At 38.0% G+C, this 26,748-nt stretch overlaps 1 protein-coding gene across 1 annotated transcript in view; it reads left to right on the forward strand.

The window, feature by feature from the left end:
* NUP205 (nucleoporin 205) overlaps positions 1-26,748 on the forward strand; it is an 84,236-nt gene that overhangs the window by 36,911 nt on the left and 20,577 nt on the right. Inside the window, exons 18-32 of the mRNA XM_040259948.1 lie at positions 74-263; positions 1,238-1,358; positions 3,656-3,737; positions 3,994-4,158; positions 4,485-4,609; positions 8,176-8,290; positions 12,698-12,847; positions 13,428-13,499; positions 14,090-14,247; positions 14,690-14,770; positions 16,042-16,233; positions 16,746-17,013; positions 17,115-17,213; positions 24,619-24,767; positions 25,727-25,918. Of these exons, the coding sequence (XP_040115882.1) occupies positions 74-263; positions 1,238-1,358; positions 3,656-3,737; positions 3,994-4,158; positions 4,485-4,609; positions 8,176-8,290; positions 12,698-12,847; positions 13,428-13,499; positions 14,090-14,247; positions 14,690-14,770; positions 16,042-16,233; positions 16,746-17,013; positions 17,115-17,213; positions 24,619-24,767; positions 25,727-25,918 (2,159 nt within the window). The remainder of the gene's footprint in view (positions 1-73; positions 264-1,237; positions 1,359-3,655; positions 3,738-3,993; positions 4,159-4,484; positions 4,610-8,175; positions 8,291-12,697; positions 12,848-13,427; positions 13,500-14,089; positions 14,248-14,689; positions 14,771-16,041; positions 16,234-16,745; positions 17,014-17,114; positions 17,214-24,618; positions 24,768-25,726; positions 25,919-26,748) is intronic.

A 26,748-nucleotide genomic window follows, 5' to 3' on the forward strand; every position in this document is an offset into this window, starting at 1 on the left:
TTGTTTTCCTGAGAATTGATTCTGAGTTTCTAAGATTCATGTACAACTCCCTAACTTTGATTTTGCTCTGTAGGGAAGAAGCACCTGGAGAAAGCAGTGCAGCACTGCCTTGCACTTCTCAATCTTACTCTGCAGAAGGAAAACCTCTTCATGGATCTGCTAAGAGAGAGTCAGCTGGCTCTGATCGTCTCTCCTTTAGAACAGCTATTGCAAGGAATCAATCCCAGAACCAAGAAGGCGGATAACGTGGTGAACATCGCCAGGTGAGTTCCGTGTGTAGGTAGAGAAATGGTGACGTGAATCAGATGGCATTCTAACTTTGATGTCCAAATCTGATCAGATCCGTAAGGCATCACGTAAGCATTTTTTTGGTCTCATTTTATTATTGTCTTCTTTTGTGTCTCTGATTTTAATGACTCTGAACCTTGTAATTTCTTTTTTCTTCTAATTTATTTTGTGCCCTAAATATTTCAAAGTATAAAATGACATCTTAATATTGTCTCCTGTAGGGAAGTTGAATGTTTGGGGAATATAGGGCCGGGGAGCAAACTTTTCACTGTGTGTGTTTGAGCCTCTGGTCGTTTGCTGGCAATGCAGTGTTCTGTAAATGGTGGGCACATCATCCCAGTCTCTGCCTTCAGCTTTACATCATGGCATTCTCCCTGTGTGTGAGGCTGTGTCTACTTTTCCCTTTTTTATAAGGCTTTCAGTCATTGAATTAGGGCTCTCCTCAATGGTCTCATCTTTACTTGGTTAATTATATCTTCAAAGACTCTGTTTCCAAATAAGATCATTTTGGGTTTGGCTATCAACGTGTGAATTTTGGGGAAACACGATTCAACCCATAACAAGGTTGCTCAGTCACTTCAGTCGTGTCTGACCCTTTGCGACTCTGAACTGTAGCCTGCGAGGCTCCTCTGTCCATGGGATTCTCCAGGCAAGAATACTGGAGTGGGCTGCCATGCCCTCTTCCAGGGGTTCTTCCCAACCCAGGGATTGAACCCAGGTCTCCTGTGTCTCCTGCATTGCAGGCAGATTCTTTACCACTGAGCCACCGGTGAAGCCCCCATAACAGGTTACATCTAGTTACTGATAGAGGGGGAAACCCTTGTCTAACTTACCAAAAGTGCAGTATGGGTAGGAGAGCCCTGGTTGTGAATGTTCTGTATTGAGTATGTATATAGTAAGAAGCAAAAATTTCATCACATTGTTTCTCAAATGTTTTCTTGTTTTAAAGATACCTGTATCACGGCAATACTAATCCAGAATTGGCTTTTGAAAGTGCCAAGATCCTCTGCTGTATCTCTTGCAATTCCAATATTCAGATAAAATTGGTTGGAGATTTCACACATGACCAGGTAACTGATTTTGTTATCACTTTTCTTGTTATTTTTTTGGTACATCCAGAATACATCTTATTCTTGTATGTGGGAAGATTCTGAGAGTAAGTATATTTGTATATGATGGATGAAAGCCTACCCATGTACTGGGCTGTGATTTGTGTTTGGCGATGATACCATTCCCAGGGATACTCTTAATATGTATACTGTAGTGTGCGATTATACTCTTTATTATAGTGTGTAACTGTATGGCCTAATGAGACCATTTAATGCGCTTCCACAAGCATGTTAAAGGGCTGATAGGTTTGTAGGTGCACCTTCTGTTTGTTTTTTGCATCCTTTGTTTCACTCCTCCTCAGTGGCCTCTGTGCTGAGTGAGCCTCTGCGATTTTGATTTCACTGCTGTGAGTTGTCTGCTTCTGTGGTTTTGTTGTTGTTCTTTGCTGCTGTTTAGTTGCTAACTCATGTCCAAGTCTTTGTGACCCTGTGGACTGTAGCATGCCTGACTCCTCTGTACATAGGATTTCCCAGGAAAGAATACTGGAGTGAGTTGCCATTTCTTTCTCCAGGGGATCTCCCACTACACAGGGGTGGAACCTGTGTCTCCTGCATTGGCAGTCAGATTCATCACCACTGAGCTACCAGGGAAGCCTCTGTGGCTGTTTGGTGACCCACAGTTGTGTCACTTCATTTGATACCCTGTAGAGCGTTTTGCTGCTGCTGCTGCTGCTGCTAAGTCGGTTCAGTCATGTCCGACTCTGTGCGACCCCGTAGCAGCAGCAGCAGCAGCTGAGTGTTGTAGATGTTTTCCTCTTTCAGTCTAGTTCTCTTTCTATTCACTGAATAGCTATAATTGGAGAATCTGTTATTTTTCTTTCTCTTTATAGACATTCCTCCCCTTGTGTATTTTATGCTGGAAATCACTGCACTAGCTAGTTGAAGAATATTATTGGGTTTTGGTATTTTGAAACAGGGATTCTTCTGGCATTTTGGGTGGGACATATCTTCATTTTAGTCCTCAAATTGCAGGACTTTTAGCATCACTGGTCCCCTGCCACTGTCTTTGAGTAGCAGTCCCTGGTCCTGAAGACTCAAAATGCTCTCATATAATTCTACGGGCCTTTTAGAGTGGCAGTACCACCCAGGTTGAGAACCACTATTTATAGTAAATTTTAGATGTCTAGTCTGGTTTTTGGATGAAGTTCATGAAGCCACATAATTAATTAGAAGATTTTGGATGCAGATTTTCAGTTCACTGGTGTTCGAGTTTGAATTATTACCAGTTTTAGTATCCTGCTAGAGTTCTTAAGGGTTTCCCAGGTGGCTCAGTGGTAAAGAATATGCCTGCCAAGCAGGAGACACGCGTTCAATCCCTGGGGAGAATCCCATGGACAGAGAAGCCTGGAGAGCTATAGTCTATGAGACTGCAAAGACTTGGACATGACTTAGCGTACACACACACACATATACATAGAGTTTTTAAAGGAGATAGAGTAGTATCTAATCTCTCAGCCCAGAAATATAAAACTGGTTAAGTAATAGGTTTCTAAAGAGAAACAATGAGAATTTATTTTATATTTTAGTTAAGATCAATAGCATAGAGTATATAATGAAGAGGTTATGAAATAGCAATTTAATGTTATTGTTTTTAAAAACAAGTTTCATTCTTTGGGAAAGAAAATTAAGGAAGCAAGTTTTAAAGGCAGTGAACTTTAAAAGTTTTTGTTTCTTAAATCATTTGTCTTTATTTATTTTTGGCTCTGCTGGGCTTTCTCTGCTTTGTGTGGACTTTCTCTAGTTGCGGAGAGTAGGGCTGCTCTTCATTGTGATGCACAGGCTTCTCGTTGCGCTGGCTTCTCTTGTTGTGGAGCACTGGCTCTGGGTGCACAGGCCTCAGGAGTTGCAGCATGTGGGCTCAGGAGTTGTGGTGTGCAGGCTCTAGTAGTTGCCACTCATGGGCCTTAGAGCGTGGGTTCAGTAGCTGTGGCACACAGGCTCAGTTGCTCCATGGTATGTGGGATCTTCCCGGGCCAGGAATCGAACCTGTGTGCCCAGCATTGGCAGATTCTTATCTACTGCTCTACCAGTGAAGTCCTCTTTAGTTATTTCTATAGCAAGCTAAATGGCGCTCAGTTAAGGAACTGAGTTTTATATTAATTAAAAATGTGGCTAAAATCTAATACTTTTCTTGGAGCAGATTTGCCTTTTGTCTTTATAGCCAGGCATTTATAATTATATATCATATTTATTATAGTTTCTCTAATACTTAGGACCTTTTAATAAATTGTCATTTTAAAATATTTATATGATTTCAGAGTGTAAGTCAGAAGCTGATGGCTGGTTTTGTAGAGTGTTTGGATAGTGAAGATACAGAAGAATTTGTACGTCTAGAAGAGGGTATGTCTTAGATTAATGTGTATTTTTTATGTAAATAAAAAAACTGTTGAATGTCTAGTGACATAAGGGAATTTTGAGAATTTGCTAGCATAACAGTAAATAAGATTTTTGGGAAACCTCTTAAATCTGAACTTAATGTAATAGCTAATCAAGTAAACTAAAGCTAAAGAAAACATCTGAGGTTTGAGATACAAGTTTTATATTTTTCAGTTTGATCCATGGTAACTTTTTATTGCTTTGTTATTTCCACATTTAGGCTCAGAACTTGAAAAGAAATTAGCTGGAATCCGTCATGAAACAAGAATCCACATCTTGAATCTTCTCATTACCTCTCTGGAACGCAATCCACCCAATCTCGCTCTCTACCTGCTGGGCTTTGAATTAAAGAAACCTGTCAGTACCACAAACCTGCAAGACCCAGGTATCGCCACAAGACACATAGCCTTTTTTTTTTCATATTTGTCGCTAAATGGTTATGTATTGAATTCTAAGCTCGTGGGATAATTCACTGAAAGAAATAATGTATGAAAAATTATGTGACAGGTTGATTTTTGGGGGATTTAGATGAAGTCTGGACAAATTAAGCCTTGGAAAATTAGTATTTAACAAATTTTCTGTATCAGTGTTTGAAATGATATTTACAGTAGAGTGTATGTGTACAGAACTTTAAGTTTTATAAATGTATTCTAAGGTTTTTAATGCCAAAATTTGAAAAGAGAAGCTAAATTTTCTTTTGGTTTCATGCAGGAGTGTTAGGTTGTCCTCGGACTTGCCTTCACGCCATCTTGAACATCTTGGAGAAGGGAACTGAAGGGAGAACCGGCCCACTGGCAGTGAAGGAATCCCCTCAACTCGCTGAGCTGTGTTACCAGGTATACAGAGGGCTGGACTTTGTAGCACCCGTGAGCAGAAGCTTATGCTTGAATCCATCGCAGATATGCAAGTACCACAGTAGGACTGAGTTGAAATGAGTTCATCTAGTGGTTTGACCAGTCTTTCATTTATGGGTAAAATCCAAAACGCACAAACTCAAGATCTTATAGATCTACAAGATCCTGTACGTTGATCTCTTGAAAAATAAGGGGTGGATTTAGACGCATTGATACAGAAATTTTCCAAGGATGCTGTGTTTAAAGTTGTTTCTTTTTCGTGGAGAGAGTAGTGGATTAGGGTTAGAAGACCTCTGGTTCCTATCTCTGCCCCTTAACTAGCTAAGTCACCTTGGGTCTGCCATGAAACTTCTCTTGTTTTTAAATTTGTGAAATGGGCTGTTGTGAGACTTTAATTAGAATGCAAGAATGTAAGTGAAAGTACTTTTTTTAAGAACCATGAGCTTTATACATACAGCTATATGTAAGGTGGTAGACAGTCAAATTAATGTAAGTTTAGTGAGAACTGTTGTTTCACTTGTGTTTTATTCTTTTATTTCTTGTTTTCTTTATATCATAAGTATTTTAGGGACTAGACTTTATAAGATACAACTGATTTCTCAATTTAAGTGACACCCTGATTTCATTTTCATGGTAAGAAATGTATCATTAACTTCTAGTAACCTGGAGATTTTTGTTATTCTTCTGTTTTTCTTTTTGTTATTCTTTACTGTCTTCTTCTATCCTCTGTCTCTCCAAACTTCACTTCTCAGTACTACAGCTTGGTCTTCCTGTGAATCCCTTAATGAGGGAACAAACTTGGTGTATATTTTAGCATAGTGTTACTGATTTCGATGTACTTATGTAGAAGAAATTGATAAGGTTAATCATCTGGGTTAAAGGAGTTAGGCAGGTGTAAGAAGTGAGTAAAACCAGATTTAAGACAAATAGGTGGGGAGAGGATCCAGGGGAGAGGAGAATCCAGCAGACTGGAGACCGTCTACCCTGCTACTCAGCCCCTGCTCACTTCTACCCTGTTGGATTGCAGACCCTGGTTTGTCAGATCCTCTGCTTTCCTAAACACTATACCAGCCAAACAAATCATGTCTAAACCAACAGATTGCCAGTTTAATACATATGTGCTGTGACTCAAAATGTGCACCAGCATCAGCAGCGTCACCTCCTGGCAGCTTGTTAATGCAGAATTTCAGGCCACACTCCAGCCCTTCTGGGTTAGAATCTGCATTTTTAACAAGAAGCACTGCTCTGTTGTTAACGAAAGAGGCATCCTTTACCTCTAGGTTTATACTTCACTGTGTTTCAGAAAAAAATTGAACCTCTGAGAAGAGCTTGTTTAAAAATAAATCTAATGATGTGAAAGGGAAACACTCTGGGCCTTACTGACACCTTCATCATCCAGCAGCACAGGGCCGTCTGAGAGAAGAGCTGACCCCGAGCCTTGTGTCTTTGCTGTCTTCTCCTGAACAATGGAGTTTTCCTACTTGGTCTTGGAAACTAGGAAGGGTGTCAGGCAAACCCCTGTAGAGTGGCTTGTCATGCTTTTGGAATTCACTTTCTTTGTCCTTCTCCCTCGAGCAGTATTACCTCCCCCATATCTTGGAGCATCTGTTCTTCTATCTTCTTAACTTAACATCTAATATGAATAACTTGATTTTGTTTTGAGAAGTTCAGTATTTATAGTGTCAAAAAAACAATATAATATCAAAGCTGTTTGAAAGACAAGCATATGTCTACAAGTATTTAAGCTTTACCTTGTGTTCCCTTCCTGTCTTTTCCTTGTATATATTATATATATATTTACAATTTTACGTCCTTCCCTCCCCCCGAGGGAGGGGAGAAACTTTCTATGTGCTGCAATATAAATTACACTTAGGTTGTTGCCAGTTTTTTTTCTCTGCTTTACTCAGTGTCTTTAGTTATGCTTTGTCGTTTTGTATTTTTCTTAAGACCGTGTTTCTAGATCTATATTGAATTTACATTCAGTTGTTACTAATTTTATAAAGTCACAGAGAACACTGAATTGGTGAATACTGAACCATTGCTCTTTGGGAATACATAGGATTAAATTCCCACAGGGGATTCTTCAGTTCAGTTCAGTTCACTCGCTCAGTCGTGTCCGACTCTTCGCGATCCCATGAATTGCAGCACGCCAGGCCTCCCTGTCCATCACCAACTCCCAACTCACATCCATCGAGTCGGTGATGCCATCCAGCCATCTCATCCTCTGTTGTCCCCTTCTCCTCCTGCCCCCAATCCCTCCCAGCATCAGTCTTTTCCAGTGAGTCAACTCTTCACATGAGGTGGCCAAAGTACTGGAGTTTCAGCTTTAGCATCATTCTTTCCAAAGAACACCCAGGGCTGATCTCCTTTAGAATGGACTGGTTGGATCTCCTTGCAGTCCAAGGGACTCTCAAGAGTCTTCTCCAACACCACAGTTCAAGGGCATCAATTCTTTGGCGCTCAGCTTTCTTCACCGTCCAACTCTCACATCCATACATGACCACTGGGAAAACCATAGCCTTAAGTAGACGGACCTTTGTTGGCAAAGTAAGGTCTCTGCTTTTCAGTATGCTGTCTAGGTTGGTCATAACTTTCCTTCCAAGGAGTAAGCATCTTTTAATTTCATGGCTGCAGTCACCATCTGCAGTGATTTTGGAGCCCCCAAATATAAAGTCTGACCCTGTTTCCACTGTTTCCCCATCTATTTCCCATGAAGTGATGGGACCAGATGCCATGATCTTTGTTTTCTGAATGTTGAGCTTTAAGCCAACTTTTTCACTCTCCTCTTTCACTTTCATCAAGAGGCTTTTTAGTTCTTCGTCACTTTCTGCCATAAGGGTGGTGTCATCTGCATATCTGAGGTTATTGATACTTCTCCTGGCAATCTTGATTCCAGCTTGTGCTTCATCCAGCCCAGCGTTTCTCATGATGTACTCTGCATATAAGTTAAATAAGCAGGGTGACAATATACAGCCTTGACATACTCCTTTTCCTATTTGGAACCAGTCTGTTGTTCCATGTCCAGTTCTAACTATTGCCTCCTGACCTGCATATAGGTTTCTCAAGAGGCAGGTCAGGTGGTCTGATATTCCCATATCTTGAAGAATTTTCCACAGTTTATGATGATCCACACAATCAAAGGCTTTGGCATAGTCTTAGATCCCAACAATTATATAAACTAATTAACATATAACCTTGGTTTTTAGAAGTTACTTCTGAGTAATTTGCTGCTAATAATAGTTAAAATACTAAAACTTACTTTTAAACTACATGTATATATATTAATATATTTAGGGTGATTTTAAGGTTAGTCCTATAAGAATGTTGTTAGCATTCTCAGTTGCATTTTAGTATATTTTGAGTTAGTATGCTAAGAACTGCTTGTTACTCTGCATTTTTGTTTTATATATACATGTGTTTATCCTTTTTGCTTTAGTTGTTTATGGTTCTTAGTTTCCACTTAATAGATTTAAGTTCAACCTTTTTATTAAAATCTGTAATATAAAAAGCTGATCTGGGGATTTTCTTATGTTACTGTAATTCTGTAGGTGATTTACCAGTTATGTGCATGCTCTGATACGTCTGGTCCTACCATGAGGTACTTGAGAACCAGCCAGGACTTCTTATTTTCTCAATTGCAGCATTTGCCGTTTTCTAACAAAGGTAGGACATTTTTCTCCCTTACTATTAAAACAAATGTATAAAGTCTGTGTTGAGTGATTTTAATTTTATAACATTTTGGGGTAGCATTTGACAAGTCCATGTCTGTGCTTAAACCAGTAATGCTAAAGAAGTTAACTCAAGTCTGTGCCCCAACCAGTAATGCTGAAGAAGCTGAAGTTGAACAGTTCTAAGAAGACCTACAAGACCTTCTAGAACTAACACCCAAAAAAGATGTCCTTTTCATTGTAGGGGACTGGAATGAAAAAGTAGGAAGTCAAGAAACACCTGGAGTAACAGGCACATTTGGAGTACAGAATGAAGCAGGGCAAAGGCTAATAGAGTTTTGCCAAGAGAACACACTGGTCAACACCCTCTTGCAACAACACAAGAGAAGACTCTACACATGGACATCACCAGATAGTCAACACCGAAATCAGATTGATTATATTCTATGCAGCCAAAGGTGGAGAAGCTCTATACACTCAGCAAAAACAAGACTGGGAGCTAACTGTGGCTCAGATCCTGAACTCCTTATTGCCAAATTCAGACTTAACTTGAAGAAAGTAGGGAAAACCACTAGACCATTCAGGTATGACCTAAATCAAATCCCTTGCAGTTATACAGTAGAAGTGAGAAATAGATTTAAGGGACTAGATCTGATAAACAGAGTGCCTGAAGAACTATGTACTGAGGTTCCTGACATTGTACAGGAGGAGGGGATCAAGACCATCCCCAAGAAAAAGAAATGCAAAAAGGCAAAATGGTTGTCCCGGGAGGCCTCACAAATAGCTGATAAAAGAAGATAAGTTAAAGGCAAAGGAGAAAAGGAAAGATATACCCATTTGAATGCAGAGTACCAAAGAATAGCAAGGAGAGATAAGAATAGCCTTCCACAGTGATCAGTGCAAAGAAATAGAGGAAAACAATAGAATGGGAAAGACTAGAGATCTCTTCAAGAAAATTAGAGATACCAAGGGAACATTTCATGCAAAGATGGGCTTAATAAAGGACAGAAATGGTATGGACCTAACTGAAGCAGAAGATATTAAGAAGAGGTGGCAAGAATACACAGAAGAATTACACAAAAAAGATCTTCATGACCCAGATAATAACGATGGTGTGATCACTCACCTAGAGCCAGATCCTGGAATGTGAAGTCAAGCGGGCCTTAGGAAGCATCACTACGAACAAAGCTAGTGGAGGTGATGGAATTCCGGTTGAACTGTTTCAAATCCTAAAAGATGATGCTGTGAAAGTGCTGCACTCAATATGCCAGCAAATTTGGAAAACTCAGCAGTGGCCACAGGAATGGAAAAGGTCAGTTTTCATTCCAATCCCAAAGAAGAGCAATGCCAAAGAATGCTCAAACTGCTACACAATTGCACTCATCTCACATGCTAGCAAAGTAATGCTCAAAATTCTCCAAGCCAGGCTTCACCAATATGTGAACCGTGAACTCCCAGTGTTCAAGCTGGTTTTAGAAAAGGCAGAAGAACCAGAGATTAAATTTTGATTGGATCATCGAAAAAGCAAGAGAGTCCCAGAAAAACATCTACTTCTGCTTTATTGACTATGCCAAAGCCTTTGACAGTGTGGAGTACAAAAAACTATGGAAAATTCTGAAAGAGATGGGAATACTAGACTTTCTGACCTGCCTCTTGAGAAACCTATATGCAGGTCAGGAAGCAAGTTAGAACTGGACATAGAACAACACACTGGTTCCAAATCAGAAAAGGAGTACATCAAGGCTGTATACTGTCACCCTGCTTATTTAACTTATATGCAGAGTACATCATGTGGAATGCTGGGCTAGATGAAGCACACGCTAGAATCAAGATTGCTGGGAGGAATATCGGTAACCTCAGATATGCAGATGACACCACCTTTATGGCAGAAAGCAAAGAACTAAGAAGCCTCTTGATGAAAGTGAAAGAGGAGAGTGAAGAAGTTGGCTTAAGGCTCAAGATTCAAAAAATTAAGATCGTGGCATCCGGTCCCGTCACTTCATGGCAAATAGATGGGGAAACAGTGGAAACAGTGTCAGACTTTATTTTTGGGGGCTCCACAATCACTGCAGGTGGTGACTGCAGCCATGAAATTAAAAGACTTTTACTCCTTGGAAGAAAAGTTATGACCAACCTAGACAGCATATTAAAAAGCAGAGACATTACTTTGCCGGCAAAGGTCTGTCTAGTCAAAGCTATGGTTTTTCCATTAGTCATGTATGGATGTGAGAGTTGGACTATAAAGAAAGCTGAGTGCCAAAGAATTGATGCTTTTGAGCTGTGGTGTTGGAGAAGACTCTTGAGAGTCCCTTGGACTCTAAGGAGATTCAGCCAGTCCATACTAAAGAAAATCAGTCCTGAATATTCATTGGAAGGACTGATGCTGAAGCTGAAGCTCCAATACTTTGGTCACCTGATGCAAAGAACTGACTCATTGGAAAAGACCCTGATGCTAGGAAAGATTGAAAGTGGGAGGAGAAGGGGACAATAGAGGATGAGATGGTTGAATGGTATCACCAACTCAATTGACATGAGTTTGGGTAAATTCCTGGAGTTGGTAAGAGACAGGGAGGCCTGTCGTGTTGCCAGTCCATGGGGTCGCAAAGAGTTGGACTCAACTGAGCAACTGAACTGATCTGAACTGGGGTAGCAGTTTTAGAATTTGTGGAATTCTGTCCTCATTTTATTACTTTGCTTCTGTGTTCCTTTGTGTTGTTTTTGTAACTTGTGCTTGAGAAACTTGATGTTTTAACTGTCAGCATAAAATTATTTTCAAATAGCCTGTTAAGGATTGAATTTTTACTATCAAAATTTTTAAATTGTGTTTAAGGGATAAGAAAACACTTACATAAGATTTCAGAAATGTTGTGTTTTTTTGAGTGAAATTGTTTTGTAAAAATCCGTGTTTTACTTTTGTTTCTTGTGTATGATCAGGTCTTGAAATGAAAAATAGGAAGCTAATTATGATAGAAACTATACCTTTAGTTTATTGACCTGGTAACACAGTTACCCAGGCTTCCTGTGTTTTATAGGGTTCTACTTTATGTAATTTTCTTTTTGATCAATTTATAACAGTTTTCTTAGTTCATATTATATCTAGCCAGTGATCATTTTATTGAGGTTTTTTAAAAGTTTATTTTGTATCATCTTTATGTTTTAGGAAGTCTAGGCTCACAGATTTCATAATAAGTTGCCATTACTGGTAATTGTCAACTCTGATTTGCTTTGTAAGGATTTTTTAGAAAGCTTCTATTTGTTTATTTTCGACTGTGCGCAGTCTTCATTGCTGCGAGGGCTTCTCTCTCTAGTTGCGGTGAGTGGGGGCTTCTCACTGGGTGGCTTCTCTTGTGGAACAAGGGCTTTAGGGTGCCAGGACTTTAGTAGTTGCACCTCCAGGGCGCTAAAGCACAGGCTCAGTAGCTGTGGTGCACAAGCGTTGTTGCTCCTCAGCATGTGGGATCTTCCCAGATCAGGGATGGAACCCGTGTCTCCTGCATTGGCAGCAGGATTCTTTACCACCGAGTCGCTAGGGATGCCCCTGCTTTACTTCTTAGGGTATGGTGTGAGAGACTTGGGAATTACCTAATGGCAGAAGAGTTTGACTTCATTTTCATAATCAGTATATGTTATTTTTAACCCCAAGATATTGTTTATAACAAGATATTTAAGAAACCCTTTTTTATTCCTAATTGGAAAGAAGAGTTCCTATCTTGCCTATCTTGCTATCTACTTTTTAAATATTGATGTAGCTTTGCTTGTAATTATTATTATTAGCAGTAGTAGTAGTGTTTGTATGTTTATAAAACTCATAATTTAGGACTTCAAAGCCAGGCATGTTACAATAATACTGGATTCAAAAACTTTTATTGTATAAGTGATTCCCAATCCTAACTATATGTTAGATCAAAACGGCATTGATAATCTCAAGATAGCAGAAAATTATGCATTTTAAAATTATGCAAATTATGTATTTATTTTAGTTTTTAAAATGTATTTTTTTCAGAAATAAAAATCAGATTTTATGGTAGTCTTTTTTTGTCAAGATAAATAGTTGAGAAGTACGTGGATTATCTTTTTAAGTATTAAATTCTCTATTAATGTCAAACTATGATAGATCCAGGATTCTCTAGATCTGCATGAAGTTATTCTAGCAACAGAAACTTGATTCTCTTTTGTTCTTCAGTTGCTTTTGCTTACCTTTCATAGACATACACTGGCTTATTTTTTCTCTTGGCATCTGGTTTTTTCTTTTTTAATCTTACAGACTGGCAAGTTATTATGGTGCATAGTTTCATAAATTATTGACTGTGTTGCATGGGAAAATACTGACGAGTTACAGACTATGTCTGTTCTGATTTTGTGTCATATCCTGGGAAACTAAAGATATATATTTAAATTCCAGAATATGAAATATCTATGCTGAACCAGATGTCATGGCTGATGAAGACTGCCTCAATAGAACTAAGGGTAACTTCTTTGAATCGCCAGCGCTCACACACCCAGAGGCTCCTCCACCTCCTGCTGGATGACATGCCAGTGAAACCCTACTCAGGTGAACATCTGCATGTTGGCATTTGTGTTGCCATGCTGCTGATTGGGCTGTGTGAATGCACGTGCAAATCTGAATCTTATGGTTAGTCTGTGATTGTAGGCCAAACATGTTCTTTCTGCCTTTAGAATTTTTTCCGTTCAGAACACAAAATTAAAAGTCACCCATCATTGCCATTTTATTATTGTTAAAAGCATTCACATTTTGCTCTATTCATATACACAAATGCACAGTGGAGTTTGTCACACTGAGCCAGCATGACCCAAGATATTCTAATATGTGTTTTACATGCAAATTAAGCACAGACTTTTCTAATCATCTCACAGGCGTGATTGGATCCTGCTCTTTTAGAGTTCTGATTATGCTTTTTACAATTGTGAAGTGGATCTGATAGAAACAGAAAGAATTAGATGAATGTTGTTGATAAGTTCTCATCATCTTTGCATTTTAATTATCCATTTGCAAGGGGCTCTTTGACCTAGAAACAATGACATAGAAATATAATAACCTGATATTTGTTATTTCCAAATAAATTTTGTGAATGTGTTCTTTTTCTGATCTTTTATTACTGATGTTCCAACAGATGGGGAAGGAGGCATGGAAGATGAAAACAGGTCTGTCTCTGGGTTCCTGCACTTTGACACTTCTACAAAAGGTAAGGCTTTTTGAATTTGTAATAAATTTGTAAGTAAGTGTTAGTCGCTCAGTCGTGCCTGACTCTTTGTGACCCCGTGGACTGCAGCCCACCAGGCTCCTCTGTCCATGAGATTTTCCAGGCAAGGATACTGGAGTGGGTATTTCCTTCTCTAGGGGATCTTCTCCATTTTCTTCTCCAGGGGATCTTCCCAACCCAGGGATCGAACCCAGGTCTCCTGCACTGCAGGCAAATTCTTTACCGACTGAGCTACAAGGGAAGCTAGATATGTATATATTAAATTGCTTAAAATTTTAGGAGGTAATTAATGCCTGTATCTGCAAATTCTGAACTGATGTTGAAAAGCTATGTAAAAATTATTTGTCAACAAAAACTTTTTATAGCAAGATGATAGCATGGGAAAAACATTTTTGCAAATGAATGTGATAGAAATAAAATCCAATATAGATTTCAATACAATCTTCAATTTCCAGACTGAGGCCCTTTCTGAACATAGATATAGTACTGTCTTTGAGAGTGAGCTGAGTACTGTGGTTTGCTTTTCTCTTCAATGTCCCAGCTAAAATAAAAAGACTTTTCATTTTTTCTAGTACGTCGCAAAATTCTCAATATTCTCGACTCCATTGACTTCAGTCAGGAGATCCCTGAGCCTTTGCAGTTGGATTTCTTTGATCGGGCCCAGATTGAACAAGTTATTGCTAACTGTGAACACAAGAATTTACGGGGACAGACAGTCTGCAATGTCAAGGTGAGCATTGCTGTAGAGTGTGTGCAGTATCAAGTGGTTCAGTCTTTGAGTCATTAGGAAAAAAATAACTTTTTTTTTTTTCTAATAGAGTTGTTGGTTTATTAGACTGTGGTTTACACTTTTCAAGCAGCAGTGAAAGAAAACTGAATAGGCCACACTAATTTTATCTGTTAGGTTTCCCATCTCCTTCGTGTTAGTAGTCATGCCACCAGCTGTCACTCAGGGTGGTTTTAATTATTTAACTCTCTACCAGTAGGTGGTAATGACCTGACTAGTAGGAAGAAGATATCCTGTGCATTTGGACCAACTTTCCTGCCACAGAGGCTCTTTGGTACTGCTCTCTGAAACTTTCCCCTCTAGGGCAGTTTAAAGTAACTGCTAGGTTATTGTTGTACTAGTGTCAGGAATGATCTTATTTTTCTCCCTTCTCTCAATTATGTAGCTTCTTCACAGAGTTCTTGTGGCCGAAGTGAACGCCCTTCAGGGTATGGCAGCCATAGGACAAAGACCTCTCCTGATGGATGTAAGCCCTGCTGACACCTTTTAACTCCTTAAGCTACTTAAATCGCTAGATGACAAAACAGTGAACTGACTTCTAATTCATTATTAGAAAACTACTTAAAAATTAAAAGTCACTCATCATTGCCATTTATTATTGTTAAAAGCATTCACATTTTGCTCTATTCATATACGCAAATACACAGTGGAATTTGTCAAACTGAGCCAGCATGACCCAAGATATTCTAATATGTGTTTTACATGCAAATTAAGCACAAACTTTTCTAAGCATCTCACAGGCATGATTGGATCCTGCCTCTTTTAGAGTTCTGATTATGCTTTTTACAATTGAGAAGTGGATCTGATAGAAATGGAGTCTTTCACTTTTGACTTTGTAATGTTAAAAGCTGAACTGAAGTTAATGTCTGGATGCCAGAATAAAAATCATATCCTTTCTGCTAAGCTAGTTGAGGATTTACAACCTTTTCATATTGTGTAATAGATTTTACTTGTTCCCAGTCAGTGAGGGAAGAGTCACTTGTCATCACAAATGGGGAGATACGGGTCAGAGATTGAGTGGGAAGGGCCACATATGTGGAAACACAGCTGGCTAGGCCAAAGCCAGAGGCAAACAAATAGAAACACATCGAAAAAACGTGCTGTCATACTTGGGTTTTAGGGAGCTCTAGTGTAACAGAGACGGAGAAGGCAATGGCACCCCACTCCAGTACTCTTGCCTGGAAAATCCCATGGATGGAGGAGCCTGGTGGGCTACAGTTCATGGGGTTGCTACAAGTCAGACACAGCTGAGTGACTTCATTTTCACTTTTCACTTTCATGCATTGGAGAAGGAAATGGCAACCCACTCCAGTGTTCTTTCCTGGAGAATCCCAGGGACGGGGGAGCCTGGTAGGCTGCCATCTATAGGGTCGCACAGAGTCGGACATGACTGAAGCAACTTGGCAGCAGCAGCAGCAGTGTTACAGAGTAAGTATGATAGACAGTTGAAAGAAGAAAGAAGATGGGGTGAAAAACTCATTTCCACCCACATCACCTCTGCCACCTATCTTAAACATACAGGCAGACACACAGAGCTTTATTATTTTTTATGAAAAATAATAATATTCTGGCCACCAGTGTAACATAAAAAGTTAATCTGCTGTTTAGCAAGCATGTGGAAGCTTTCCAGAGGATACTGTAAATGTTTTCAGATGAACTGACAGGGTTAAAAATAGCGGTCTGTTGGTAAAACTTTGTCTAAGTGTTAACCTTGCAATTCAATTTCTGCGGCTGTAGGAAATCAGCACCATTCTCCAGTACGTGGTAGGAAGAAACAAATTGTTGCAGTGTCTTCATGCAAAACGGCATGCTCTGGAGTCATGGAGGCAGCTAGTAGAAATTATCCTGACAGCCTGTCCCCAGGACCTCATCCAAGCAGAGGATCGCCAGCTGATTATTCGTGATCTTTTACAAGATGTGCATGATAAGGTGACAGGTTTCCTAAATTACTGTATGCTGCTGAACAAATTTTGATCCCATTTAAATATATAGTTTGCCCCACCTGTTTTTCCATTTTAGATTTGGAGTCAATAGAGTTGTGCAACGCCAGTGTTAAAACTTTCCTTGAGGAAAGTTTTATTGTAACTGTACAATAATGGCTGTCAACCAGAGTGTGTGTCAGAATTCCCTAGGGAGCTTTTTTAAAAATCTACATGACAGATCCCTACCCTAGACCTATTAAATGGGAGGCTCTAGTGGGGAGGCCATTATGTTAATTTCCATTAAAAACCTCTAGGGAATTCTGCTAGGGCTCCCTTCTGGTTAAGAACATTTTACTCAGCATCCTATTTAAATTTCTTTCTATCTATTAGCTTTTATCTTTGAATAGTACAATTCCATTTTTAAAATCTTGTGGTAGTTGAAAAGCTGTGTGTGTGAGACATGTTAATGACTATCGCTGAAAGCAGGGCCCTCACTGTGGTTTGTCTTTCTGCTTTAAGATCCTGGATGATGAAGCAGCCCAGGAATTAATGCCTGTGGTAGCAGGTGCTGTGTTCACCCTGACCGCTCACCTAAGCCAAGCCGTTCGTACAGAGCAGAAGCAACCCTTAATCTTGGGACCTGGAGAGGTCCATTGTGCTTTCACTCTTGAGAGCTCTTTCACCTCGCCTCCGCCCACAGAGAACCCAGTGGTGGGGTTTGCTTCTATTGGAGATTCTTCACTTCACATCATATTGAAGAAACTGTTAGACTTCATTTTGAAGACAGGTTTTTTTGTTTTTTTTTTTTAAATTTCTACAAATTACGACTTCTGTATTTGTTTTAACTTTAATTTGAAAAAAGATTTTTACTCTGCTGTATCTTCCTAGGTGGTGGATTCCAGCGAGTAAGGACACACCTGTATGGCTCCCTGCTTTATTACTTACAGATTGCCCAGAGGCCGGATGAGCCAGATACCTTAGAAGTGGGTAAGTGCTAATCTTTTCTGTGTTTAGAGATTGGTTACTTCAAAAAAAATTTTTTTTAATCACCTTTTCACCTTTTGGCTAAGCAAAACTATAATAAATGAGTCTTTACAGAATCATTAAAGTACTTACTATAAAGTCAAAGGAAAATGTTTAGTTTTGTAAAATTGTGGCAATAGGAACTTCCCTGGTGGTCCAGTGGCTAAGACTCTGCACTGCCAATATAGGGGGCCCAGGTTTGACCCCTGGTCAGGGAACTAGAGCCCACATGCTGCAGCTAAAGAGCTTGTGTGCCGCAGCCAAGACCTGGGGCAGCCAAGTTAAAAAAGAAGGAAAAAAAGTGACACTAGTACAAAAGTAATGTAAGCACAAACCTTCAAATACGACTTCAGCTTACATATTTTTGTAACTCCTGCTCACTTCTGGTCCCATTAACAGTATATCTCTTTTAAAATAGCTGTCATTCCGCAGTATAGAAGTCAAGTCAGTTCAGTCGCTCAGTCGTGTCTGAATCTTTGTGACCCCATGGACTGCAGCACACCAGGCCTCCCTGTCCATTACCAACTCCTGGAGTTCACCCAAACTCATGTCCATTGAGTCAGTGATGCCGTCTAACCATCTCCTCCTCTGTCGTCCCCTTCTCCTCCCGCCTTCAATCTTTCCCAGCATCAGGGTATTTTCCAGTGAGTCAGTTCTTCGCATCAGGTGGCCAAAGAATTGGACTTTCAGCTTCACCATCAGTCCTTCCAATGAACATTCAGGACTGATTTCCTTTAGGATGGGCTGGTTGGATCTCCTTGCAGTCCAAGGGACTCTCAAGAGTCTTCTCCAACACCACAGTTCAAAAGCATCAATTCTTCAGTGCTGAGCTTTCTTTATAGTCCAACTCTCACATCCATACATGACCACTGGAAAAACCATACGCTGTCTAGATTGGTCATAGCTTTTTCTTCCAAGGAGCAAGTGTCTTTAATTTCATGGCTACAGTCACCATCTGTAGTGATTTTGGAGCCCCCAAAAATAAAGTCTCACTGTTTCCACATCTATTTGCCATGAAGTGGTGGGACCAGATGCCATGATCTTAGCTTTCTGAATGTTGAGTTTTAAGGCAACTTTTTCACTCTCTTCTTTCACTTTCATCAAGAGGCTCTTTAGTTTAGTATAGAAGTAACATTTATTTAATCATTTGCCTCATTCATAAGTAGTTAAATTGTTTCTAATTTTTTACTATTACAAAAATGCTGCATCGAATATTCTTTTATATGACTATATATTTCTCAAGAAAGATACTGGATAGTGGAATTTCCATGTGAAAGAGGATGCACATTTTTATTTCAACAGATTCTACTGAATGGTTTTCTACCAGTTTAAACTCTCATAAATAGCATACATAAGTCGTCTTGTACTTAAGGTGAAGGTTTTCTTGAGTAAATGTCACAGAGTAGAATTTCTTGGTCAGAAGGTCTACGTATTTGAAATAATGATAGAGGCTTTGTAAACTATAGTTTGTGTGTGTGTGTGTGTTTATTTTTTTATTTTTTGACCGTGCTGCTCACTTGTGGCATCTTAGTCCCCTGACCAGGGATTGAACCTGGGGGGCCCTTGACAGTGAGAACATGGATTCCTAACCACTAGACCACCACAGAATTCCCATATAATTAGCATTTTAAAGTAAGAGTAATTATATATATTCTTTGATTGCCATGTTTGGAAAATGTTTTTAACTGTTCAAAAGATTTTATACTCTGCCAGACTTAATACTGATATTTAAGAACTTGTCATAGGCACCTTCTTATAACCTTCATAAATATTTATTTTGTATACAGATTCTTAAAAACACTTTTATTCTTATACACTCTGTGTATAAGACTCAGATTATCTCATATTATTCTTTACTGGCTATATTTTTTGTATAATATCCTTAGAAGGTAGTAATAGCCAAATCATGCATTTATGGGAATGTCCTACTGGCATAAATAATGCACAAAAGTAGTTTTAGGTCATTAAAAATAATACTTCAGAGAAAGTTTTTGAACAAATAGGAGCTTTTTAAGAGTGATAGTCTGCCAGCATACCTCCCCCATTTTCCTCTTGACTTAAAAAATTTTAACATTGGATTTAGTTGAATTGGCAAAAATCATCACTGAACCACTAGGTGGAGCTTTATAACATGCTTTATAAGAAGTTATTACCAAGATGTGGTAAAAGCAATGTGACCATAAAAGAAAATTCTCCTTTGTTTTTAATGTTCAAATGATCTATTTTTGGAGCAGTTTTATCCCTTAATTAGTTTTTTTCTTAGTCATGATTACTGCTTATTTTGACTTGCTTTAGGTAGCAAAGTATTTTCTAGATACTATTATTTTTAATTTTCAAATTAGAAATATTAAATTTAAAAACTCTTAGCACATATTGTTGTGCAAGACACTGTACATACCTTCTGTTGTTTTAAAACCAAAAGTGAATTTTAATGTTTACATACTTAATTTTTATACTTAATTTTTCATACCACTTTTACTTTATTTTTACATAACCATATATATTGAATACTGGGCAGCCATTTTCCCTGTTTGGTAAAATAGGAATCTGACTTAGAGAGGTTAAGTGACTTAGTTGTATGTGACATCTGAGAATTAGAATTCAGTTTTCTCAATTTGTAACAGAATTCTCCTGACCTTGGAACATCACATCTTCATCTTTTTATTTTATCTTTTTGTAATCTGTAATTTTTCCTTACTGTAATTTGGTAGAAAATGTCTCCAATATATTTGTAACTTATATTATGCGTGACTAATTTCTAATAAGTAAAGAACATCTACAAATCAATAACCCAACAGAAAAATGAGCAGACTGTTTAAGGAAAAGGAAATTCAAAGGTCTCTTAAACTTACAGTTAATTTTTTGAAAATCCTTATGGATGGATCCTATTGCCTTGAGTTGGCAATGCTGTACATCTGGGGAGGAACCAAAGTATGTTTTTTGACAAAATTATTTGGAGAATCTTATGTGTTTCCCTAATTAAGAACAGTGTAGTTGAAATCTGACATTGCTTTTGCATATGTAATTCCTGGGGGTTAGCTGACAGCTATTATTGTCATAAATATCTCTCTGCATTCTTTTCACTTTTTATTTTCTCTCTTTTCTACCAGTGACCACTAGAAACAAAAAGTGGATAATCTGACCAGCGCTTAACTGTTTAATATGAACCATAATTATTATATTCTTGATTTCTTTATTGAACTGTTTCTTATATTCTAGTATTGTAAAAATATTTCACATTTAAAAATAGATTGATAATGGCAAAGATATATATTTTCAGCATATTTTTAATCAGATTAATGTTTTCACTAGGAGTTGATAAAGCCAACCTATAAAGTTATGTTGACAGCTCAGTGTGGAGGTGCATCCTCTTTAGTTTTATTTCTGAGATTAGCCCTGTTTGACTGTTTTGTTCTAATTTCCATAAAATGGATTTTATTGCTTTTAAACCAGATTCGTTTTTAACTTTCTATTTTCTAGGAGCTTATCATTCAACTTTAATTTATAATTGATTGATGAGCTGTATGGAAGATGTCAGTTTGAATTCTTTATTTTAAAATTGTTTTCTCAATTTTAAGTAGTTCTATTATGTTTTTCTCATATGTTCTGTTTTCTTCTAAATTGGCTTTTCTTTTCTTTAGTTTTGACAAGTTGATAGTATTCAGTAAATAAGAATGAGAAATTATAATAAGAATGATGAATTTTCTGCTCTGCTCATAATTCTTTTGGGCTGTTGTGACTTTTGATCAGATTTTTCTTTTTGTTCTTTGTTTATGAAATTGTAGTATCCAGTCATCATTTTAAAGGAGACTAGAAAAGATGATCTATTGCTGTTACTAAATTTTTGAGAATCGTATCATGAGATTTTCAGTTTTTATGGTCTAGGTGTTAATATGATCTAGAATCATAGTACAAGTACACCTGTGATTTTAGTCATGAAGTAGGTGGGGCTGAAAGGATTTCATAGAGTATCCTGCCTGTTGCTGACTCTGTTCTTTTGAATCCAGCTCCAATAAGTGACTTAAAAATACCTACTACAGCTGGTGTGTATTAGGTGCAAACTTTTTGCTTAATGTGAATTTAGATGTACATTTCTCACCACTCGTTTTGTTTTACAACCAGAGTCAGATCTTAGGACCTTAGAACCTGACTAAAAATAATCGAGTATTTAAAAAATAGCATTTAGCTTTTCTTTTTTATTTAAAAATAAGTGTTGATTGAAGGAAGTTTAGGACATGCTAATAAATGAAAGGAAGAGAAAAGTCACACACTCCACCCTTCTAAGATAACTATCAGGACATTTTGGTTATAGCCAACCATCTTTTTGTATTGGTTTGTATCTTCCTTTTTCTTTCTACTTAGTATATTATGATAACCTGTGATTGCACTGTTTTCATCAGTCACATTTTTACAAATAGGTAGACTTATTCATTGGAGAAGGTGATGGCACCCCACTCCAGTACTCTTGCCTGGAAAATCCCATGGACAGAGGAGCCTGGTAGGCTTCAGTCCATGGGGTCGTGAAGAGCTGGACACGACTGAGCGACTTCCCTTTTCCCTAGTTTTTCCCTCATATTATGAGCTTTCCTCCTCTCGTTTAATAACATTTTAATGCCTCTATAGATTTTGCCACTTACGAATATGTAGCAAATGCTCTACCCATTTTTAGATCCTTAGCTTATTTCTAGTTTTCACAATACAAACAAAAATTAGTAATCATTTGGTGGTTTATTATTTTAAGTTGTTCCAGAGAGCATGAATTGGGTTCTTGCTTTCATAAAATCTTATATCCTAGTAGAAATGGCAGTATATGTGCTTATGAAACAGTTAGTAAGCCTTAAATTGGATGATATAAAGTGGATGCCTGCAAACTTTTTCTGTAAAGGACCAGATAGTAACTATTTTAGCCTTTGCAAGCCATATGCTCTCTGCTGCAACTCCTTAACTCTGCCATTATAGTACAAAAGCAACCAGAGACATATGCTATGTTACATTGAAATTTTATTTACAAAATCAGGTGGGAGATCACATTTCGCCCACGGGCCTTAGTTTGCCAACCCCAATTATAAATTACAAGTTTTACAGGATTTAAGAGCAGAAAGGAAATCAAGGATTTTGCTGGACTTTTCTGGGTTGCATTTACATAAGAATAAATGGGGGGCTTTTCCGTAAGGCCCAAACTAGGAGGGAGTAAAGAATCAGGCCATAAGCAGGGGAGAGGGTTGATAGATTAAGCCAATCTGAGATGGTAGGACCATATTATTAACGACCTTGAAAATGAAACTATAGTGTTAGAGCTAGTAGAATTAAGCAGTAGACATTTAACATTTTTGAGTAACTTGATAAGAAGTTCGTAGTTTAGGAAAATATGTGTGGCAGTGATTTATATGGTATGTTGGAAGAAGGGACAGATTGAGTAGAAGAAATCATTTTGGTGATTTCTAATGAATTTATCCTCTTCAAAGATGAGGATTTTAAAAAAAGTCCTTTTTAAAAAAAACTATGTTCCATTATGACTTATCACAGGATATTGAATATAATTCTCTGAGTTATACAGTAGGACTTTATTGTTATCAGATTTTTTTTATTTCTAGGTAATGCTGTCAGATAAATAATATTGGAACTCTGAGATCTGTTCACAGTTTGAAATCACATATTTCTTGGATACTTAACTGGTCTTCTTCAATCCTTTTTTTTTTTTTTGCAGATTTTGCTATGAGGCCTCAAGGTTCTTGCAGGGGTTCCTCAGGGGTTTGGGGGAAGAATCTCTAGAGTGATATGCCAGCATCTCTTTACCCTCATTTCAATCAGAATGTTTGAACTAAAGAATTCATGGCTAAAAAGCATTACACCTGTAAAGCGATGGCTTTCAGACTTGCCCAAATTCTTGATTCACATAATTTTGGGGCAGTTCTTTGTGTAGAACAGGAGAAGCTGTATCTCCTCAGACTAGGCTCCTGAGAACCCACTCACCATGGAACAACCCCCTGAGGGCATCTGGTGGCCTCTCTAGAGCAGAGTTTCTAAACTTTCCTTTAAGCTGTCGATCAGTCAGTGATTAATATTTGAGCTTCTACTCGTGTGCTAAGTAGACAAGACACAATCCCATTGTTAATAAGTTTATGTTCTATGTGGTCGATGTGGAGAGACAGGGAACAAGCATAGAAATCCATCTTCCTCTCAAATAACATTATTTTAGTAAATCTAGCAAATAAGTACTGTGGAGAAAATAAAATAGTACTGTGATATGTTGTGTGGGGGATGCGGGAGGAGGGAGTATTGGGTGTATTTGGGGAAGTGATATTGAATAGAGGCTGGAATGGTGAAGAGAGGAGGTAGCCAAGCTACGATCTGGGGAAGAATATGGAGAACAGTTAGTGCAGAGATCCTGAGACTGAAGTAAGTGCTGAGTTTGAGGGACAGAACGGCTAGTGTGGTGGTAGTGTAGAGGTGGGGAATAGATGGAGGTGAAATAGAAAACTAGATGGGCTCAGATGACCTGAGGAAGTGACATGATTGAGAAGATTTATAATCTTATACCCTCCTTTGACACTATTGGAAATGAAATATGACTAAAATAAAACTAAAGTAGTGATGAAAATATTTTAGGGAGAAAGTATCATTAAAACTCTGAAGATTTGCCTGCTGCAGACTTTATAGTGAAATATAGACCACATTGTGGCATTATTTTATTTTTCATGATTATGTCTGCTTTGTTTTATTCTCCATTCTGAGCACCCTGTCTTAATAATTTTTCCTCAGGTTGAAAACTGATGCCATCATCCTAGTTGGGGAAAATCACAAGATTAGTTTCAGCTATATTGCTTTATGTAGTATATTTATGAAACTTTTTTCTAAAAGATTTTCAGAAATCTATGTAAAGTTTATAATCCTATCTTTAATTATCATTGTACCTTGAATTAAATTTCAGTTGTCTTCATAATGAGTATACCTTTTCCTTTTTTAGTAAGTGTTTCAATTAAAAAGTATAAAAGAATAAAATATCTGCTTTTTGGAAGTAGATCTTTGTCTACTTTGTACCTGATCCTTTGTAGCCAGATTCTCATAGATCTCAGTAAAAAATAAAACCAGATCAATCAGCAGAATAAATACAGGAATTGCTTCTCCTGGAGCCTCTAATTCATTTTGATTTCTTTAAGGCTAGTTTCTCCTTTTCCTAATAGCATTGTTATCTCAGTGTATGTGCATGGAATAGTGTATTGTGTTCTTGAAATTTACCTGCCCAGACTCATTGGTTGATGGGCCTTTGTGCGCAGGCATTAATGGAAATGTATAAGGTGTAATTATTCAGTTAGCAAGCTATTTTTTTGCTGTAGTGTTTCATATGTCTTCTCTTGTAACCCTTTAGCCAAGAAAACCATGTGGGAAAGGCTGACTGCCCCTGAAGATGTGTTTAGTAAATTGCAGCGAGAAAACATAGCCATCATTGAGAGCTATGGTGCCGCCCTCATGGAAGTGGTCTGTCGAGATGCTTGTGATGGTCATGAGATTGGAAGGGTACAGTAACTCCTGCTCAGTATTGTACTTAGACAGATATTTTGACTTTGTATTAAGGCATAAATTGGATCAGCTTTTCAAATGGATGTTATATACTGCGAATTATTTTCTGTAATATATTTTAGTGAATTTTCTTATTTACTCTAATTTGGAATTTATATTTTGTGTATTCATATGTTTCATTCACTTAAATTCATAATCCTTATTACTTCAGACTGGGCCCTCAGAATAATCTTTTTGCTAATTTTGAGATTTGCCTTACACTGGTAGAAACAGCAGAGGTGCTGGTTAATAAAGATCCTTGAATAAGAGAATGGGGATAAATAGCTTTTATATTGAATATATCTTTCTCTGCTTTTTTGAGACGTATTTACATTTACTTACATTTATGTATCTTTAAAATGTTATGTCATACTGGTGATAATATATTGAGAAGATAATTTCCTACTGATGGAAAATCACATAGCATTTGAATCATGTAGTGGGCTCTTAATTATGTTAAAAAAATAGTATTTGGGAAGAAATAGGCCAGAGTGGTCATGTTTATCAGATACTGTATTTTCCATATGGTTTTTTTTGTTTGTTTGTTTTTTGTGTTTTCTGCAATGAGCATGTAACGCTTCACAGGAGGGGAAAAATGCTATTTTTAAAAATTGATTTCCTCCTTTCCTCCAACAAGTAATGTTTAGATTCTGTTAAAATATGTTTAATGCTGTTATTTTAATGTTTTAGGTTTTGTTTCAGAAATGTAGCTTTACCCTGAACATTTTCGTTTTATTAATAAATCAAGATTCTGCATACATAGCTTTCAACTTCTCAAAAAAAAAAGGAGAGGGTTGTATTGCATGCAACAGTTCTCCTTGTAAGAAAACTTTTAAACGTTTCCAGGTAAAGGGAGTTACTGTTGTTGATTTGGTAGCCATGTCCACATTTTGGACTTTGATTTATTCTTCCTTCAGATGCTGGCACTAGCTCTCCTTGATCGAATTGTCTCCGTGGATAAGCAGCAGCAGTGGCTCCTATATCTGTCTAACAGTGGCTATCTGAAGGTGCTTGTGGACAGCTTGGTAGAAGATGACCGTACTTTGCAGAGCCTTCTCACTCCACAGCCTCCCCTTTTAAAAGCCCTTTATACTTATGAATCCAAAATGGTAAGGCTTTATGTTCACTTGAGGTTAGATCAACAGGTCGGTTAAAGCTATATTAAAGAAAATGAATGTGGCCTGCGTTTCTAATGTTTTTATCATACATGCATAATCATTTCTGAGGAGTTTTAAATTTGGGTGCATGTGCTAGGAATGCATCTTCTGAGCATGCGGAGTTGAGTTGGAACGGTCCTATGAAGGCTGGCTGGGTGCTGAGACTGCTGCTCACTCACTTCTGTTGCTGGTGATGCTAGAACCGTGTGACACTCAGTGCTCCCTGAGGAGGCCAGTGAGCACGCATGTCCTTCCCGAAGAAAGTCAGCCTGTGCCTGTTGCCTGATGAAGTTCCACTGTACATGTGCTGGCTCTACTTTAAGCACAGGGTTTTTCAATCTAGTGTATATATTTAATTTCCTTTCCTCCAATTCTTGTTTTAATTTCTGTTTCCTCCTGCTTAAGAATACCACGAATGTCACAATACGAGAAGCACTAAATCTTAGATTGCTCATTAATTCTGTTTTCCCTCCCTCCTTCATTTATTCAACAATTATTTGGTAAATATCTGTTATGTGCCAGGTATTGTGTGAGGTAGTAGAGATACATCTGTGAGCAAAACAGTCTTTCCTGCCCTCCATAAGCCCATGTGATGATTTTACTTGAATGCCTAGCCCATGTAAGGGCTGTGTGGCACTTCAGATATGCTGTACCATTTATTCCTCATGATGATCTTATGGTGAAAGTGAAAGTCGCTCGCTCATGCACAGCTGTTTGTAAACCCATGGACTGTACAGTCTGTGGAATTCTCCAGGCCAGAATACTGGAGTGGGTAGCCTTTC

This window comes from Oryx dammah, unplaced genomic scaffold (genome assembly GCF_014754425.2).
Source record: "Oryx dammah isolate SB20612 unplaced genomic scaffold, SCBI_Odam_1.1 HiC_scaffold_18, whole genome shotgun sequence".
Lineage (NCBI taxonomy): Eukaryota > Metazoa > Chordata > Mammalia > Artiodactyla > Bovidae > Oryx > Oryx dammah.